Source organism: Zosterops lateralis (assembly GCF_965231275.1).
Source record: "Zosterops lateralis genome assembly, chromosome: 13".
NCBI lineage: Eukaryota > Metazoa > Chordata > Aves > Passeriformes > Zosteropidae > Zosterops > Zosterops lateralis.
Genome location: NC_139773.1, coordinates 19,656,288 through 19,672,650, shown reverse-complemented (window position 1 = coordinate 19,672,650; position 16,363 = coordinate 19,656,288). Strand labels below are relative to the sequence as shown.

Genomic DNA, 16,363 nt, shown 5'->3' with positions numbered 1-16,363 from the left:
GGAATTCATTCCTGGACTTGATGGAAATTATTTTAATTCCCAACCTGTTGGAATTCATTCCCAACATGTGGAAAATGAGTTAATTCCCAACCCAATGGAAATTAGTAAATTCCCAACCTGTTGGAATTCATTCCCAACTTGATGGAAAATATTTTAATTCCCAACCTCTTGGATTTAATTCCCAACATGTGGAAAACGAGTTAATTCCCAACCCGATGGAAATGAGTTAATTCCCAACCTGTTGGAATTAATTCCCAACCTGATGGAAATGAGTTAATTCCCAACCTGTTGGAATTAATTCCCAACCTGATGGAAATGAGCGAATTCCCAACCTGATGGAAAAAAAGTTAATTCCCAACCTGTCGGAATTAATTCCCAACATGTGGAAAATGAATTAATTCCCGACCTGATGGAAACAAGTTAATCCCCAACCTGTGGGAAATGATCCGTGATGGAAAATAACCATGGAAATCTGGTGTTGGGACATGTGGGAAAAAATCCGGCAGAACCAGCCCAGGGAAAAGCAAATTTCCTGCCAAGGGAATGGATTCCAACGGGGAATTGGGCTGAGGGATTCAATTCCTTTTAAATTCCAGGGAATTCCCATTTTTAGTCCAAATTCCTGAATGTTTCCACAACATACTTCAAGGATTTTTTTTTTAAAAAAGGGATAAAATGACCTGGAAGAGCCTGAAATTCCTGAAATTCCTGCTCTTTTCCAGCTTTTCCAAATCCACGAGGTTTAGGAAGGATGAGGGAGGTTTGCTGGAATTTGATCCCTAAAATTCCTGGATTTGTTTGGGATTTACCATGGATCAACATTCCACAAATAAATATCCCAGTTTATTTCCTTGGAATACCTGGACATGGAATTTTCATCCCTCCCGGGAAGGGAATTGAGGAAAATCCAGAGATTTTTGGTAAAAAAATGGAATAAAATCCTCTTTATTGGATGATGCCATTCCAAGGTCCAGCATCACCCTTTCCATGGGATCAGCCAGAGAATCCCATGGAATTCTGGCATTCCATCCCACCTGGAAAATGCAGTTTTCCCAAAATTCCCAGCACTGGAGGATTTCAGTTCAAAAGTTGAATGACCTGGAATAAATCTGGGATGATTCCTGATGTTTTTCCAGGCTCTCCAATCCCAGCTGGATTCCTCCCCAGCCAAGTAAATAAACTCTGGAATTATCAGCAACAATCTCTCCAAAGGGATTCGTTTTCCCAGGAATGTTTTTATTATTAAGCAGATTAAAATCAGTGATTTATATTAAATTTAATAAAACCTTTAAGAAAAGCAGTTCCAGTGTTTATAAATATCCCAAAAATCCCCGACCAGCTTTCCCAAGGATTGATTGATCCCGGATTTAACCCCTTCATCCCAGATTTTTATCCTGTTATCCCAAATTCCAGGAGCTCCCAAAGTGCAGCAGTCAGACCTCGGCAAAGGCAATTAAAGGAAATTAATGGAAGACCCGTGAGATTATCCAGGAAAAAAAAAAATAAATTCCCAAAGAGCAAAAATCCTGCAGGAAAACCTGGAAAAGGCTGAGAGCTCCAGGCTCTTCCTGCAACATCCACGAGCAGCAGGGAAGGAAAACAGGGAACAACACAGGGAAAATCCCAGGAATTTTTTAAAATTCCAGAGTGTTTTTAATCTTTGATCTGTCCCAAATCCTGCTTTTCTCCCCACAGATCCCAATCCCATCCCTCATCCGAGGAAAACAATCAAAAACCTTTTCCCAAAGGATCCCAAATCCCGGGATCTCTCCCGGCCCCAATCCCGGGATCCAGCCCGGGAAGGGACAAAATTCCTTCATTCCCAATTAATTAATCCCAATTCCAATTCCCCATGTGGAAACTCGGAATTCCCATTAATTAATTAATTTCTCAGGATTTCCCGGAATTAGACCCTGGAAGAGTTTTCCTGTGGGAACATCCCACTGAAGCTCTCCTGGAATCCTTTTTCCAGGATAATAATAATTAAAAACTGTGGGAATTAAAACCGGAGGGAAAAACTCCAATCCCTCCAGATCCCACTTTTCCAGGCACTTCTTGGGCTGAGCGTTAAGGCTTGGAATTCCAATGGAATTCCATTTCCAAGGGGAAAACGGGAATTAGGGAGTGCTGGTGATGCCAACATTCCCTGGATTTCTCCCCAAGGCAGACCTGAAGGGATCCCAGATTTTTTTTGGGAAGCAGGAGCACTTCCCTCATTTTTCAAGGATCCCATCCCGATTATTTGACGCTTTCCCTGCGGATAACAACGGGATGAGAAGCCTTCCCATAAAACCAGTGCAGTTTTTCTTTCCCTTGGGGGAAATTCCCAAAGGAATATTTCCAGGCGATCCAAATCCCCCTCAAAAACACACGGGACACCTCTGGAATGGGGCTGCTCCCAGAAATCCCAGAAATCCTAGTGGGATTTTTCCCGGGAATGAGGCTCCGGGCGGAGGCTGCGGAAGCAGATCCCGAGGATGGCCAGGCTGGCGGCTGCTCCCATTCCCAAGGATCCAAAGGTTTCCAGGGAAGAGGGAAGAGGGAGGCGGCCCCGTCGCTCCGCCATGTCCATGGAGACGGCTTTCAGCTGGAAGAGCGTTCCCAGGATCCCGCAGACGTGGAAAACCTGGTGGCTGTGCCCTGCGAGGGAAAACGCCGAGAATTCCATGGAAAATTCCATGGAAAAGTCCAAGAATTCCATGGAAAATTCCATGGAAAAGTCCAAGAATTCCATGGAAATTTCATGGAAAAGGCCATGGAAAACTCCAAGAATTCCATAGAAATTCCATAGAAATTCCATGGAAAACTCCAAGAGTTCCATGGAAATTCCATAGAAATTCCATGGAAATTCCATGGAAAACTCCGAGAGTTCCATGGAAATTTCACAGAAAAATCCATGGAAAACTCCAAGAGTTCACTGGAAATTCCATAGAAAATCCATGGAAATTCCATTGAAAATTCCAAGAATTCCATGGAAATTTCATGAAAATTCCATGGAAATTCCATGGAAATTCCATGGAAAACTCTGAGAATTCCATGGAAATCCATAGAAAGTCCATGGAAATTCCATTGAAAATGCCAAGAATTCCATGGAAATCCATAGAAATTCCATGGAAAACTCCAAAAATGCCATGGAAATTCCATAGAAATTCCATGGAAATTCCATGGGTGTTTGGCTGGGCCAGGTGGTCTCCTCATCCCTGGAATGCTCCGTGGGCTTGGAGCGCTCTGGGATAATGGGAGGTGGCCCTGCCCATCCAAAGCATCCCGGAATTCCAGGATTCCAGGATCAAATCACATTTAGCCTGCTAACACCTGGTATCCATGGAATATTTATCCTACAAATTCATGCTCCTGATTCCTGGTGTTTTATAATCCTACAAATTCCTATTCCCAATTCCTTGGGTTTTATACTCCTCGTAATTCCTATTCCCAATGCCTGTGGCTCTGGGGGATTTATTCCTGGGATTTGATGGAGTTTATTCCCAGCATTCCCTGGGGTTATTCCCAGGATCCCATTGGGTTCATTCCCACGATTCCCTGGGTTTATTCCTGGGATCTCATGGGGTTATTCCTAGTATTCCCTGGAGTTCATTCCCTGAATTTCCTGGAGTTCATTCCTGGCATTCCCTGGGTTTATTCCCAGGATCCCAATGAGTTTATTCCCACCATTCCCCGGAATTCTCACCGACGAGGTCGAAGCTCCCCGGCGCCAGGCGCTCGGGCAGGCGGGAGGTGAAGCTGAGGAAGGTGAGGAGGGCACAGAGGCTGTGCCGGGAATGCAGCGGGAGAGAACCCTCGGAGCAGCCCCCGGACACACACCGGGACAGCTGCGGGAAAAACGGGAGTCATCCATCCATCCATCCATGGATCCATCAATCCATCCATCCATGGATCCATCAATCCATCCATCCATCCATCCATCCATCCATCCATGGATCCATCAATCCATCCATAATCTATCCATGCATGGATCCATCCATTCATCCCAAAGGAGCCACAGCCATTCCCAGTTCCCGACCCAACTCAATTCTGGGAAAAAACAGGATCCATCCATCAATCCATGGATCCATCCATAATCTATCCATCAATCCATTCATTCATAATCCATCAGTCCATGGATCCATCTGTCCATCCATCCATGGATCCATCCATCCCTCCATCCCAAAGGAGCCCCAGCTATTCCCAGTTCCCCACCCAACTCAATTCCAGGAAAAAACATGATCCATCCCTCCATCCATCCACCCATCCATCAATCCCAAAGGAGCCCCAGCCATTCCCATTTCCCCACTCCCATCACCTTCACTCCAACGCTGCTTCCCAGGAAAAATCAGGATTGCTCCATCAATCCCAAGGATCCACAGCCATTCCCAGCTCCCCACTCCCATCACCCTCGCTCCTCCCTGTCCTCATCCCTCCCCAAATTCCCACCCTGCTCCAGTTCAATCCCTGGAAAAGGCCCCTCCCAGCTCCCCAGGGCAGGAATTTTCCAGCCCTTTGAAGCAGGAGGAATCCGCCGGCAATCGGAGCAGGAAAAAATATCCGCGAGCCTTTTCCTGCCGGAGTTTGTTTTCCTTTCCAGCCCCGGGCTGGGCCTGTTTTCCCAAAGAATTCCAGGCTGAGGCAGCTGAGATTTCCCGGGATCTGGTGGGATACTCACCCTATAGAAAACTGGGATGCTGTCGAAAATGTAGGGATACACAAAGGCCAAAGTTCGGGAAGCTTTGCTCAGGCGGGGCCGCTCAGCCTCCAGAAACCTGGGAAACATTGGGAATTTCACATGGGATACACCAGGAATTCCACATGGGAAACACCGGGATATACCCGGAATCCCACATGGGAAACACAGGTAATTCCATATGGAATACACCAGGATATACCGGGAATTCCATATGGGATATTCTGGGAATTCCACATGGGATACATCAGGATACATAAGGAATTCCACATGGGATACACTGGGAAACACTGGGAATTTCACATGGGATACACCAGGATATACTGGGAATTCCACATGGGATACACCTGGATATATCAGGAATTCCACATGGGATACACTGGGAATTTCACATGGAATACACAAGAAAAAAATGGGAATTCCTCATGGGATACACAAGAAAAAAATGGGAATTTCTCATGGGATACACCAGGAATACACAGAGAATTCCACATGGGATGCACTGGGAATTCCACAGCTTCCCCAGGAACGCAGGATATCAGACCTGAACCAACCCCAAGTTCCCTCCCTATCCAAACCCAAACTCCATGATCCCATAAATCCCCTTCAGAACCTCCCAAAATCCAACCTCCTCCCGTCGTCCCACATTTTCACCACTGAACCCTCCACATTTCCCAACAGAAAAAAATTCCCCCTTTCCCCTTCCCAAATCCCTCATTCCCAATTCCCATTGGAATTCACCTGGAATAGCAGGAGAGGCCGGTGCTGAGGGCAGAGTTGATCACGGCCACGGGGAGGTAGAAATGATGGAATGTGCTCCCGAGCCATTCCAGAGGGAAGGAGTAGGCGGAATACACCAGCGCCGAGCCTGGGGACACAGCAGGGCTCTGTCAGCTCCCAAATCCTCTGGAATTCCCTTGGGATTCCTCCTGGGCTCAGCTCTGAGCGCCAGAACACTGGGAATATCTGGAGTGGGGAGCATTCCAAAGGGATTGGAGGATATCCTGGAATTGCTCCATGTTCTCCTCCAGTTGGGTAAAATCCAGGATTTTTCCTCATTCCCGTTATTCCGAATCCCACCCGGCCGGGGCTGTCCCAAATTGTTTGAGGCCGGAGCTGCTCCAGGCCATTCCCAAGTTCTGGAGCGCAGGGATGAGGAAAAGGAAGAGCGGGAAGTTCCCCCAAACCTCCCCTCTGGATGTGGTATTCCATAAATCCCGGATAAATTCCCAACATCCCATAAACCCAGGCTGAATTCCCAAAATCCCATAAACCTGGCCTATCCCAGCTCCCCTTGACCCCCCCAGATTCCTGAAATCCCATAAATCCCAGCTCACCCAACCCAAATTCCCAAAATCCCAGAATTCTGCCTCACCCAGCTCCTCCTGCCCCACAGAATCCCCAAAATCCCATAAACCTGGGCTAAATTCCTGCAATCCCATAACCCTGGATGTAATTCTCCAAACCTCATAAACCCCACAGACCCCACAAACCCCATAAATCCCATAGATGCTCACCCAGTCCATGCAGGCTCAGCACACCATAGCCACAGCAGTGGGCATGGTGCCACCTGGCTGGAATCCCCAGACCCCCCCAAACTCCCCAATCCCCCCAATCCCCCAGACTCCCCAAACCCCATAAACCCCCAAACCCTATAAACACTCACCCAGTCCATAGAGACTCAGTGCCCCATAGTCACAGCAGTACCCCATAACTCCCATAGACCCCACAAACCCATAAACCCCATAAACACTCACCCAGTCCATACAGACTGAATGCCCCATGGTCACAGCAGTACCCCATAGACCCCACAAACCCTATAGACCCCACAAACACTCACCCAGTCCATACAGGCTCAACGCCCCATAGTCACAGCAGTACCCCACAAACCCCCAGACCCCATAGACCCCATAGATGCTCACCCAGCCCATACAGGCTCAACGCCCCATAGTCACAGCAGTACCCCACAGACCCTACAGACCTCCAGACCCCACAAACACTCACCCAGCCCATACAAACTCAGTGCCCCATAGTCACAGCAGTACCCCATAGACCCCATAGATGCTCACCCAGCCCATACAAACTCAACGCCCCATAGTCACAGCAGTACCCCACAGACCCCCAGACCCCACAAACACTCACCCAGTCCATACAGGCTCAGCACCCCATAGTCACAGCAGTACCCCATAGACTCCACAAACCCCACAGACCCCCAGACCCCACAAACCCCATAGACCCCACAAACACTCACCCAGCCCATACAGGCTCAACGCCCCATAGTCACAGCAATAGGCTCGGTGCCGCCCGGCCCCGCCCAGCGCCCCCAGCGCATGCGCCGCCCCCGAGGCCAGCGGGTAGAGCGCGCACGTGCCCAGGTAGAGCAGGAAGGGCCCCGCCCCGGGATCCGCCCCCAGAGCCCGCAGGTGAGACACCAACAGCCACAGCAGGTACCTGAGGGGTGGGAGAGGGGGGAGGGTCGGACATGGGCACAGACAGGTGTGCCCAGGTGTGCAGGGGAACCCACCAGGTGTCCCCAGCTGTCCCCAGGTGTGTCCAACTGTGCCCAGGTATTGAGGGCATCCCCAGGTGTGTCTTGAGGGCAGCCCCAGGCAGGTGTGCCCAGGTGTGTCCTCAAGTGTTCCCAGGTGTGTCCCCAGGAGTGTCCCCAGTTGCCCTCAGGTGTGTCCCCAGGTGTCCCCAGCTCTACCCAGGTGTCCCCAGGTGTGTCCCCAGTTGCCCTCAGGTGTGTCTCCAGGTGTGCCCACTCACCCAGCTGTGCCCAGGTGTGTTCCCAGGTATCCCCAGGTGTGTCCGGAGCTGTGTCCCCAGGTGTGCCCAGGTGTGTCCGGAGCTGTGTCCCCAGGTGTGCCCAGGTGTGTCTCCAGGTGTGTCCCCAGCTGCCCCCAGGTCTGCCCAGGTGTGTCCCCAGCGGGCCCCAGGTGTGTCCCCAGCGGGCCCCAGGTCTGCCCAGGTGTGTCCCCAGGTGTGTCCCCAGGTGTCCCCAGGTGTGTCCCCAGGTGTGCCCAGGGCACTCACCCAGCGGGCCCCAGGTGTGTCCCCAGGTGTGTCCCCAGCTGTCCCCAGGTGTGCCCAGGGCACTCACCCAGCGGGCCCCAGGTGTGTCCCCAGGTGTGTCCCCAGCTGTCCCCAGGTGTGCCCAGGGCACTCACCCAGCGGGCCCCAGGTGTGTCCCCAGGTGTGTCCCCAGGTGTGCCCAGGGCACTCACCCAGCGGGCCCCAGGTGTGTCCCCAGGTGTGTCCCCAGGTGTGCCCAGGGCACTCACCCAGCGGGCCCCAGGTGTGTCCCCAGGTGTGTCCCCAGCTGTCCCCAGGTGTGCCCAGGGCACTCACCCAGCGGGCCCCAGGTGTGTCCAGACGTTGAGGGTCTCGTTGTTCATGTGGAAGACGCTGAGCAGGCACTGGGACACCGAGCTCCGGGGGGGGCGGTACCCGGAGAGGATCCCCGGCTCCCGGTAAATCTGGGAATGGGATAATGGGAATAATGGGAATATGGGAACGTGAGTGGGATGATGGGAATGGAATAATGGGAATGGAGGAATGGGAACGGGATAATGGGGATAGGAATGGAATAATGGGAAGGGGATAATGGGAACGGGAATGGAGAGGGGATGGGAATGGGATAATGGGAATGGGGGAATGGGATAATGGGATACTGGGAATGGAATAATGGGGAATGGGAATGACAATAATGGGAATGGAGATGGGAATGGGGCAATGGGAATGGGAACGGGATAATGGCAAAATGGGAATGGGATAATGGGAATGGGATAATGGGAATGGGATAATGGGAATGGGATAATGGGGATGGGAACGGGAATAAGAATGGAGATGGGAAATGGGAATGGGGAAATGGGAAAGGGAAGTGAATTGGGAAAGGATGAGGAGCACCCCAGAATTCCGGAGTCAGGACACAGCTGTGGCACCCTCGGGGTGACCCCCACACTGTTCCCGTCCGTCCCATCCCAAATCCCGCCGATGCCGGGGCTCAGGGAGGGGATTCCCGCTGACCTCGGGCACTTGGTGCACACGGAGCAGCCTTGGGGCCTTGGGGCTCGCCATGGTCGGATCCCGATCCCGATCCGGGGATTTCCCGGCTCAGCTTCCCATGGGACGGCTCCTCAAACCCCTCCTGGCCACATCCCGCGGGATCAGGACGGCCTGGAGGGGATGAGAATTCCCGGGATGCACACGGGGTCCCATCCCAAATCCCAAAGGGAATTGTTGTTGGGATGGGATCCCAAAGGAGCAGCGGGAGAAGGCTGATCCCGCTTCCCACAGGGACAGAGATTCCAGGAGATCCAGAGGGGTGTGGGATCACCTCGGGATCACCTCAGGATGCAGGAAAGTCCCTCGGGAAGTGGGAGGATCCCACTGGATCCCCATTCCCATGGAAAATCCCAGCCCGGCTCTTACCCGATCCTGGTGTCAGCGCCGCCTCCGCTCTGGGAAATCAAGGGGGACAAATCCCTGATCCCTCCTGCCAGAGGAGCAGGAAAAGCAGGAAGGGACCTCCTGCCTCAGCTGGATCCCACCAGGATCCAGAGCAATCCAAGGTTCTGGATTCCCAAAATTCCTGAGGTGCCATCCCAACTTCCCACCGGGATCCAGCCTTTGGATGCGCCACGGAGCCATTCCCAAAGAACCCCCTTTTCCCACCCTCTGGAATTCTCCTTTGCCTTCCCTCCCATCCCGGGCTCTACCTCTGCCGGCTCCGGTGTGAGGCAGCGCCAGGAAAATCCCCGGAACGCCGGGAAGGGAAAAATTAACCAACAAACCCCAGCTGGAAACGCCTCCAGTTAAAGATTAGACGGGAATTGGGAACTTCCCGGGGCTCTGGAAACACCGAGGAGCTCCAGGGAGTCTCCAGCCCCCGGATCCCACGGAATTCCTGCGATTTTCCAGGAAAAAAACTGATGGAAATGGGATTTGAATGGAGAGAGAGCTCCAGGGAGAGCTCAGAGCTCCTCGCAGGAGATGGATTTGGGATAGGGGCTGGAGGGACAGGACACAGGGAATGATTTCCCAGGGCTGGATGGGATTTTGGGAAGGAATTCCTGGCTGGGCTGGAATTCCCAGAGAAGCTGTGGCTGCCCCTGGATCCTGGGAATATCCAAGGCCAGGCTGGAATCTGTTCATGGAACGGTCCCTGCCTGGGGCTGGAATGGGATGAGTCTTAAAGACCCTTCTGATCTGGGATTCTGAGATTCTGAGATTCTGGAATTCTAGGATTCTAGGATTCTGGAATTCTAGGATTCTGGAATTCCGGATTTCTGGGATTCTGGAATTTTGGGGTTCTGGATTTCTGGGATTCTGGATTTCTAGGATTCTGGGATTCTGGATTTCTGGGGTTCTGGATTTCTAGGATTCTGGATTTCTGGATTTCTGGGATTCTGGGATTCTCAGAGGGCAAAGGAATGAGTCCTTCCAGAGCCATTCCAAAGGCTTGGGCTTTTCCAAAGTTTCCTCCCAGTGCAGGATCCTGCCCCTGGATGGGACCCCCGAGCTGGGATCACCTGGATCCATCCCTGCCCCAATCCCTTCCCTGTCCCCTGTTCCCTGTTCCCTGTTCCCTGTCCCTGTTCCCTGTCCCCTGTTCCCTTTTCCCTGTTCCCTGTTCCCTGTTCCCTTTTCCCTGTTTCCCGTTGCCCCGGGGATCAGGGGGAGGCTCCAAGCCCAACCTCAGGCAGGAATTTGCGGTTTCGGAGCGAAATGAGCGACGTGAGTCACTGGGGCCGGGCTGGGGCTGCTTCCTCCTCCTCCCCTCCTCCTCCTCTTCCTCCTCGGGGTCTTCCCAGCCGGGATTGGGATCGGGATTGGGATTGGGATGGGGATTGGGATGGGGGTCTGGAATCTCTGTGAGTCACCTCTGTCAGCGCTGCGGCTTCACTCAGGTGGCTGCAGCAGCTTCTTCTTCCTCCTCCTCCCTTATTTTCTCCTCTTCTTCTTCCTCCTCCTCCTCTTTTTCCTCCTCCTCCCCCCGGTTTTTCCCGCTCCGTGCCGGGCTGTGCTGGGAATGTCCCCTCCCGGCACCAATGTCACCCTCCTGTGCCACAGCCCGGCCCTGTCACCTTGTCCCCTTGTGTCCTGATGGCACAGCTTTCCTTCCCTTCCCTTTCCTTTCCTTTCCTTTCCTTTCCTTTCCTTTCCTTTCCTTTCCTTTCCTTTCCTTTCCTTTCCTTTCCTTTCCTTTCCTTTCCTTTCCTTTCCTTTCCTTTCCTTTCCTTTCCTTTCCTTTCCTTTCCTTTCCTTTCCTTTCCTTTCCTTTCCTTTCCTTTCCTTTCCTTTCCTTTCCTTTCCTTTCCTTTCCTTTCCTTTCCTTTCCTTTCCTTTCCTTTCCTTTCCTTTCCTTTCCTTTCCTTTCCTTCCCTTTCCTTCCCTTCCCTTCCCTTCCCTTCCCTTCCCTTTTCCCCTTTCCCCTTTCCCCTTTTCCCCTTCTCCCTTTTCCCTTCCCTTTTCCCCGGCCAGGAATATTCAGAAATTCCTGATAAACGCCCTAAAAACTCTTTTATTTTTTTTTTTTTCCCCAGCGGCTCCAGTAGAGCGGGAGCGGCGCTGGAAAAACAAAAAAGAAAAAAAACCAAAACCCCTCTGGGGCCGTGCCAGGATCATTCCCGGCGGGACAAGGAGCAGCTTTGTGCCAGTTTTTCTTGGAATTCGCAGCTTTTCCATCCCACAAATTTGAGATTTGGAAGGTGAGGAGGAGGAGGGGGGGAAATCCCAGAGCTCATCCTGTTCCCAGGAATTCCTCAGGAGGTTTGGGAAATACTCCCTGCGCTTCTCCCATTCCCACATTCCTGAATTTCCCCGGGGGAAAATGAGCGGGGGAAAAATTGGGAATACCAGAGATGGGACAAAAATAAAAATAAATAAAAATTAAACCCCTGGGGGACTTACAGCGGTGCTGGATGCGGAGTTTTCCCAGCGCTGCCTCCAAAGCCCGGGAATTACTCACCGGGAATAAACACAACCCACGCGGCCCCGCCTCCTCCCCAGGGATGATCCTGCAATTCCCACTTTTTTTTTTGGGAAATGATGGATCCTGGGTTTTTTTTCCACCCCCTGAAGGAACCTGGAAATCCCCAGCGTGGTTGGGATGGGGTTCAGGGAGAGGAAGTGGAAAAAAAATAATAAAAAAATTGTAATTTCCAGCTCTATGTGGGGCATCTCCTGCTGGAAAAGCCTCGGGAAAAATCTCCTGGAGTTTGGGAATTCCAGCTCGGCCCAGGGAGGCTCATTCAGTCCCTGAGGGATGGGAATAATTCTCTTTTTCCGATGCTTTTCCTGCATTTTTTCTGCTGGGAATGGTTCTCCCAAAGTTTGGAGAGTGGGAAATTCCAGAGGGATGAGGGGGCTCCATTTATGATTAATTATTACTGATAATTATTAATTAATAGTAATTATTAAATGTAAGTATTCAATATTTTTAAAAATTTTAAATAATAAATGAATATTCATATTCAATAATAAATAATAATGAAAATAGAAATAATAATGAAAATTTAAATAATAATGAAAATTTAAATAATAATGAAAAATTAAATAATAATGAAAATTACAATTATAATTATTAAATATAAATATTAGAATGATGAGCTTATTATTTACATTATCGGTATTATAATTATATTACTTATTATACTATAAATGTTTATTTTATAGGTATAATATAATAATATTTATTATTCCATAATAAATATTATCATATATAATATTATCCTATATAATTATTCTATATAATTCTATGTAATTATTCTATAATAAATATTATCATATATAATAAATATAATAATAAATAATATTATTATATAGCTATAAAATAATGATTAATAAATATAATATAATATAATAATAGTTATTATTAATAATTATTTAGGAATTGGGAGCCTGGCAGGGCTGGTGGATTCCCAGCTCCATCCCAAACTTCAATCCCACTGGAAAATCCTGGAAAATCCTGGGAATTAACCCCAGCATTGGGACACACTCTGGAATTCCATCCCCACATTCCAAGGCTCTGTTCAATCCCCAGGAATGGGAATCACTTGGGAAAATCCCGGAATATTTGGGGTGGGAGGGGCAGGGACACCTTTCCCCATCCCAGGGACATTCCCGGGATCCAGGGGCAGCTCTGGGAATTCCAGAATTCTGGGAATTCCTTCCCAATATCCCATTTAAATCTCCCCTTTTCCAGCCATTCCCTCCCATCCCTGATCCCAATCCCTCTCCAGTTCTCCCTGGATTCCTGAAAGGAGAATTCCCTGGATTTCCTGGATTCTGGGACTCCCTGGAGCTGCATTTCCCCATTCCCAACATTGGGATATTTTCAGTGACCTCTCCATCCAAACCCTCCTTTAACAAATCCCAAAAAAACTCCAAACGAGTTGGAATTTCCCAGGAATTAATTCCCACCAGGAATCCACCACTTGTGCTCCTTTCCCTCCATCCCCAAACCCTTAATCAGTGGGGAAAAAAAAAATCCACCTTTTCCCACTTTTCCGGAAGAAAAAAAATCACCTTAAAAAATGTGACACCTCAAAGCCACACAAAAAAAACCCCCAAAAAATCCAAAAAAACCCAAAAAACAAAAAAACAAAAAAACAAACAAAAAAAAAAAAACCAAAACAAAAACCAAAACAAAAAAAAAAACTTGGAATATATTTGGAAATAAAAATCCGTAAAATCCCCAAATAACGGAAACATCCCAATTTTTTTTTTCGGTTTTTTTTTTCCTTAAGATAAAAAAATTTATTTTCCCGGTCTTAGAAAGCTTTCCAAGCATTCCCAATATCCCATAGAAACGTAGGAGAACCCTCTTCCCACCACAAAATTATTTTTTTTTGTTTTTTTTTTTTCCGAAGGGATTTGCGGAATACAAAACTATCCTGTGCACATTGTGCTTAAAGAGCGCCCTGCCCGGAGCATCCTGTAAACAAATTATTGCATATTTTCCATCGGGATCCTCAGGGGGAAAAAAATAAAATAAATCCCGGAAAATCCAACTAAAAAAAATCCCAGCCAAGCCACGTCCGGGGAGGAGGAAAACGGGGAATGTCGGGATTCCGAGGGAATGTTGAGATTTCAAGGGAATTTCGGGATTCCAGGGGAATTTCGGGATTCCAGGGGAATTTCGGGATTCCAGGGAGGGTTGTGCTTGTGCTGTTGGGGTGTAGGAGAGGGGATTCCATGGGAAGAGCAAAGGGGTGAAAATCTGGGATCAAAGCTGGTCTGGGGTCCCAAAGCTTGAAGATGGAAAATGAAAAAAGAAATCCCAAATTGGAATGAATTCCGTGAAGTTCTTGGGATTTGGCTCCATGGCCAAGGATCCTCTTGTGATGCACAGCAGAATTTAGGGAATATCGGGAATTCCCCAGGGATTCCCCATGGAATTTCAGCCTCTGGTGGGGATTCCTGGAAGCTCCACATGTCCAAGGCCACCAGAACGTGAAGGAAGGACAACCTTGGAATGTCCATCCCAAACTCCCAGGGGCGTCCCTGGAGAGAGGATTCCATGGGAACAGCCAAGGGGTGAAAATCTGGGATCAAAGCTGGTCTGGGGTCCCAAAGCTTGAAGATGGAAAATGAGAGAAGAAATCCTGAATTGGAATGAATTCCATGAAGTTTTGGGCACTGCTGGCACAGCCAAAGATCCTTTTCCAATGCACAGCGGAATTTAAGGAATATCGGGAATTCCCAATGGATTCTCCATGGAATTGCAGCCTCTGGTGTGGATTCCTGGAAGCTCCACCTGGGATCAAGGCTGGTCTCGGTCCCAAAGATCTCTGCAAGTTTGAAAATGGAAAATGAACCAAAAGATCCCAAATTGGAATGAATTCCATGAAGTTTTGGGCACTGCTGGCACAGCCAAGGTTCCTCTTCCAATGCACACTGGAATTTAAGGAATATCAGGAATTCCCAATGGATTCTCCATGGAATTGCAGCCTCTGGTGGGGATTCCTGGAAGCTCCACCTGTCCAAGGCCACCAGAAGGTGCTGGAGGTGGGACAGGAGGGACAACCTTGGAATATCCATCCCCCATTTCCGAGCGTTTCTGGATCAGGAAAATCAGCCACGCTCCAACCCCACCATGTGGATCAATTCCCAAAAAAACCCAACCAAGAGGAATTCCGGCCTCTGTAAGGCACCAAACCCATCCTGGAGCAGCACCCAAGGAGTCTCTGCGGGTTTTCCAACTGGGAAAACGACGGGAGGAACACGCTGGGGGAGGACGGAGAGGATTTTTTGGGAAGGAGAGGATATTTTTGGGAAGGAATCCCAGGATTGGGGTGGGTTTGTGTCCGTTGGGTTTCTGTGGGCATGGAAAGAATTCCCCTCTGCTACACCTTTGGCATTGGAATTTCTCCTCTGCCATCCATGGGATGGATGGATCCGACCGGAGCGCGCGGATTGAAGTCGGGAAAAAGTCACTCCGAGATCGGTGAGAAATGAAGGAAAAATCCTCAAAAACTGAAAGCAGTGAAAAGATGCAGATGGGTGTTGTCCTTGTGCCCGGGATTTTGGGATTGGGATGAGCTCCGACACGGAATGGGAGCAGTGGGAATTCCCAAAGTCCATCCACAGGTCTGGGATCAGGCGGCAGGTGGGATTGTGGAATCATGGAATGGTTTTGGTGGGAAAGGACCTTAAAGCTCATCCCATTCCACAGGGGCCTTCCACAATCCCACAAACCTGGCCTTGGACGTTCCAGGGATTCAGACACAGCTTCTCTGGGAATTCCAGCACAGGGAGAGCTGGAAAAACCTCTGGGATGGAATTGTGAAAATGCTGGATGGGCTGGAGCAGGAGAAAAACAAAAATTCCCAAATTCTTCAAGTTCCTGAGGGACTCCAGACAAGCTCCACATCCCGCTCAGCAATTCCCAAAAAGCTTTGAGGAACCTCCCAGATGGAATTCCAAAATCCCACAGAAAACACGGAAAAGGGATCCCAGCTCCGAGGGAATTCCAGTGTCCAGGATAAAGGATCCCAGCTCCGAGGGGACACTGGGAAAAGGGATCCCAGCTCCGAGGGAATTCCAGTGTCCAGGAAAGGGAATCCCAACTCCGAGGGGACACCGGGAAAAGGGATCCCATCTCTGAGGGAATTCCAGTGACCAGGAAAGGGAATCCCAACTCCGAGGCGACCCCAATGCTGGTGACCTGGGGCCGTGTGCTCCAGGCTTTCCCAGTTGTGCTTCCACGACGCCGGGCACGCGTTTTCCATGAAAAAAAAACCCCTCCAGCTCCAGGATCTCCAGGCAGAGAACCAGCAAAAAAAATCCCAACTGTGGATTTTTCATCCCGACAAAGCGAATCCCTTGGAAAACCCCCACCCCAGCTTTAAAGCCACGCTCCGCACTCCCAGGCTCCGAGCGATCCCTGCGGATTCCGGCGCCGATCCCACGGGAGCTGCTCCAACACGGACACAAAAATCCCTTTTTTTTGACGCCCTGGATGAGCTCTCCAGGCAGCGACCACGCTCCCAAGACTTCTATGGCTTCTGCAAACCTTTTCCTCAGAAAAGGAGAAAAAAAACCAATCCCATCAAAAACCCAACCTCAACCTCCACTCGGGGCCGGCGTCCCGATCCCAAACCTTCCCCAAAATCATTTTAAAGTAGTTTTTTTTTTTTTTGGGGAGAGAACGTTCTGGGAGAAGGACGAGAAAGAAAA

General features: G+C 49.7%; 2 protein-coding genes across 9 annotated transcripts; one reads left to right on the top strand and one right to left on the bottom strand.

The window, feature by feature from the left end:
* Positions 1 to 2,216: 2,216 nt before the first annotated feature.
* On the bottom strand, positions 2,217 to 12,053 carry PAQR5 (progestin and adipoQ receptor family member 5). 8 transcript variants are annotated; one of them, XM_083870971.1, is made up of 10 exons: positions 11,594 to 12,053; positions 9,113 to 9,176; positions 8,708 to 8,857; positions 8,030 to 8,157; positions 6,970 to 7,129; positions 6,345 to 6,384; positions 5,420 to 5,546; positions 4,661 to 4,757; positions 3,689 to 3,830; positions 2,217 to 2,640 (listed from the first exon to the last, which is right to left on the bottom strand). In XM_083870971.1, exons 3-10 carry the CDS (start codon positions 8,756 to 8,758, stop codon positions 2,417 to 2,419), a joined length of 969 nt encoding a protein of 322 aa, XP_083727097.1. In that variant the 5' UTR covers positions 8,759 to 8,857; positions 9,113 to 9,176; positions 11,594 to 12,053; the 3' UTR covers positions 2,217 to 2,416. The 8 variants fall into 8 exon arrangements, with proteins under 8 accessions (XP_083727097.1, XP_083727096.1, XP_083727100.1 ...); XM_083870970.1 differs by lacking the exon at positions 11,594 to 12,053 and adding an exon at positions 10,564 to 11,102; XM_083870974.1 differs by lacking the exon at positions 11,594 to 12,053 and adding an exon at positions 10,564 to 10,625 and having other exon boundaries at positions 9,113 to 9,141.
* LOC310914505 (uncharacterized protein) lies at positions 10,409 to 13,364 on the top strand (the record flags this gene model as incomplete). Its single annotated transcript, XM_083870666.1, has 3 exons — positions 10,409 to 10,417; positions 11,239 to 11,391; positions 12,573 to 13,364. 3 exons carry the CDS (start codon positions 10,409 to 10,411, stop codon positions 13,362 to 13,364), a joined length of 954 nt encoding a protein of 317 aa, XP_083726792.1.
* Positions 13,365 to 16,363: the final 2,999 nt, after the last annotated feature.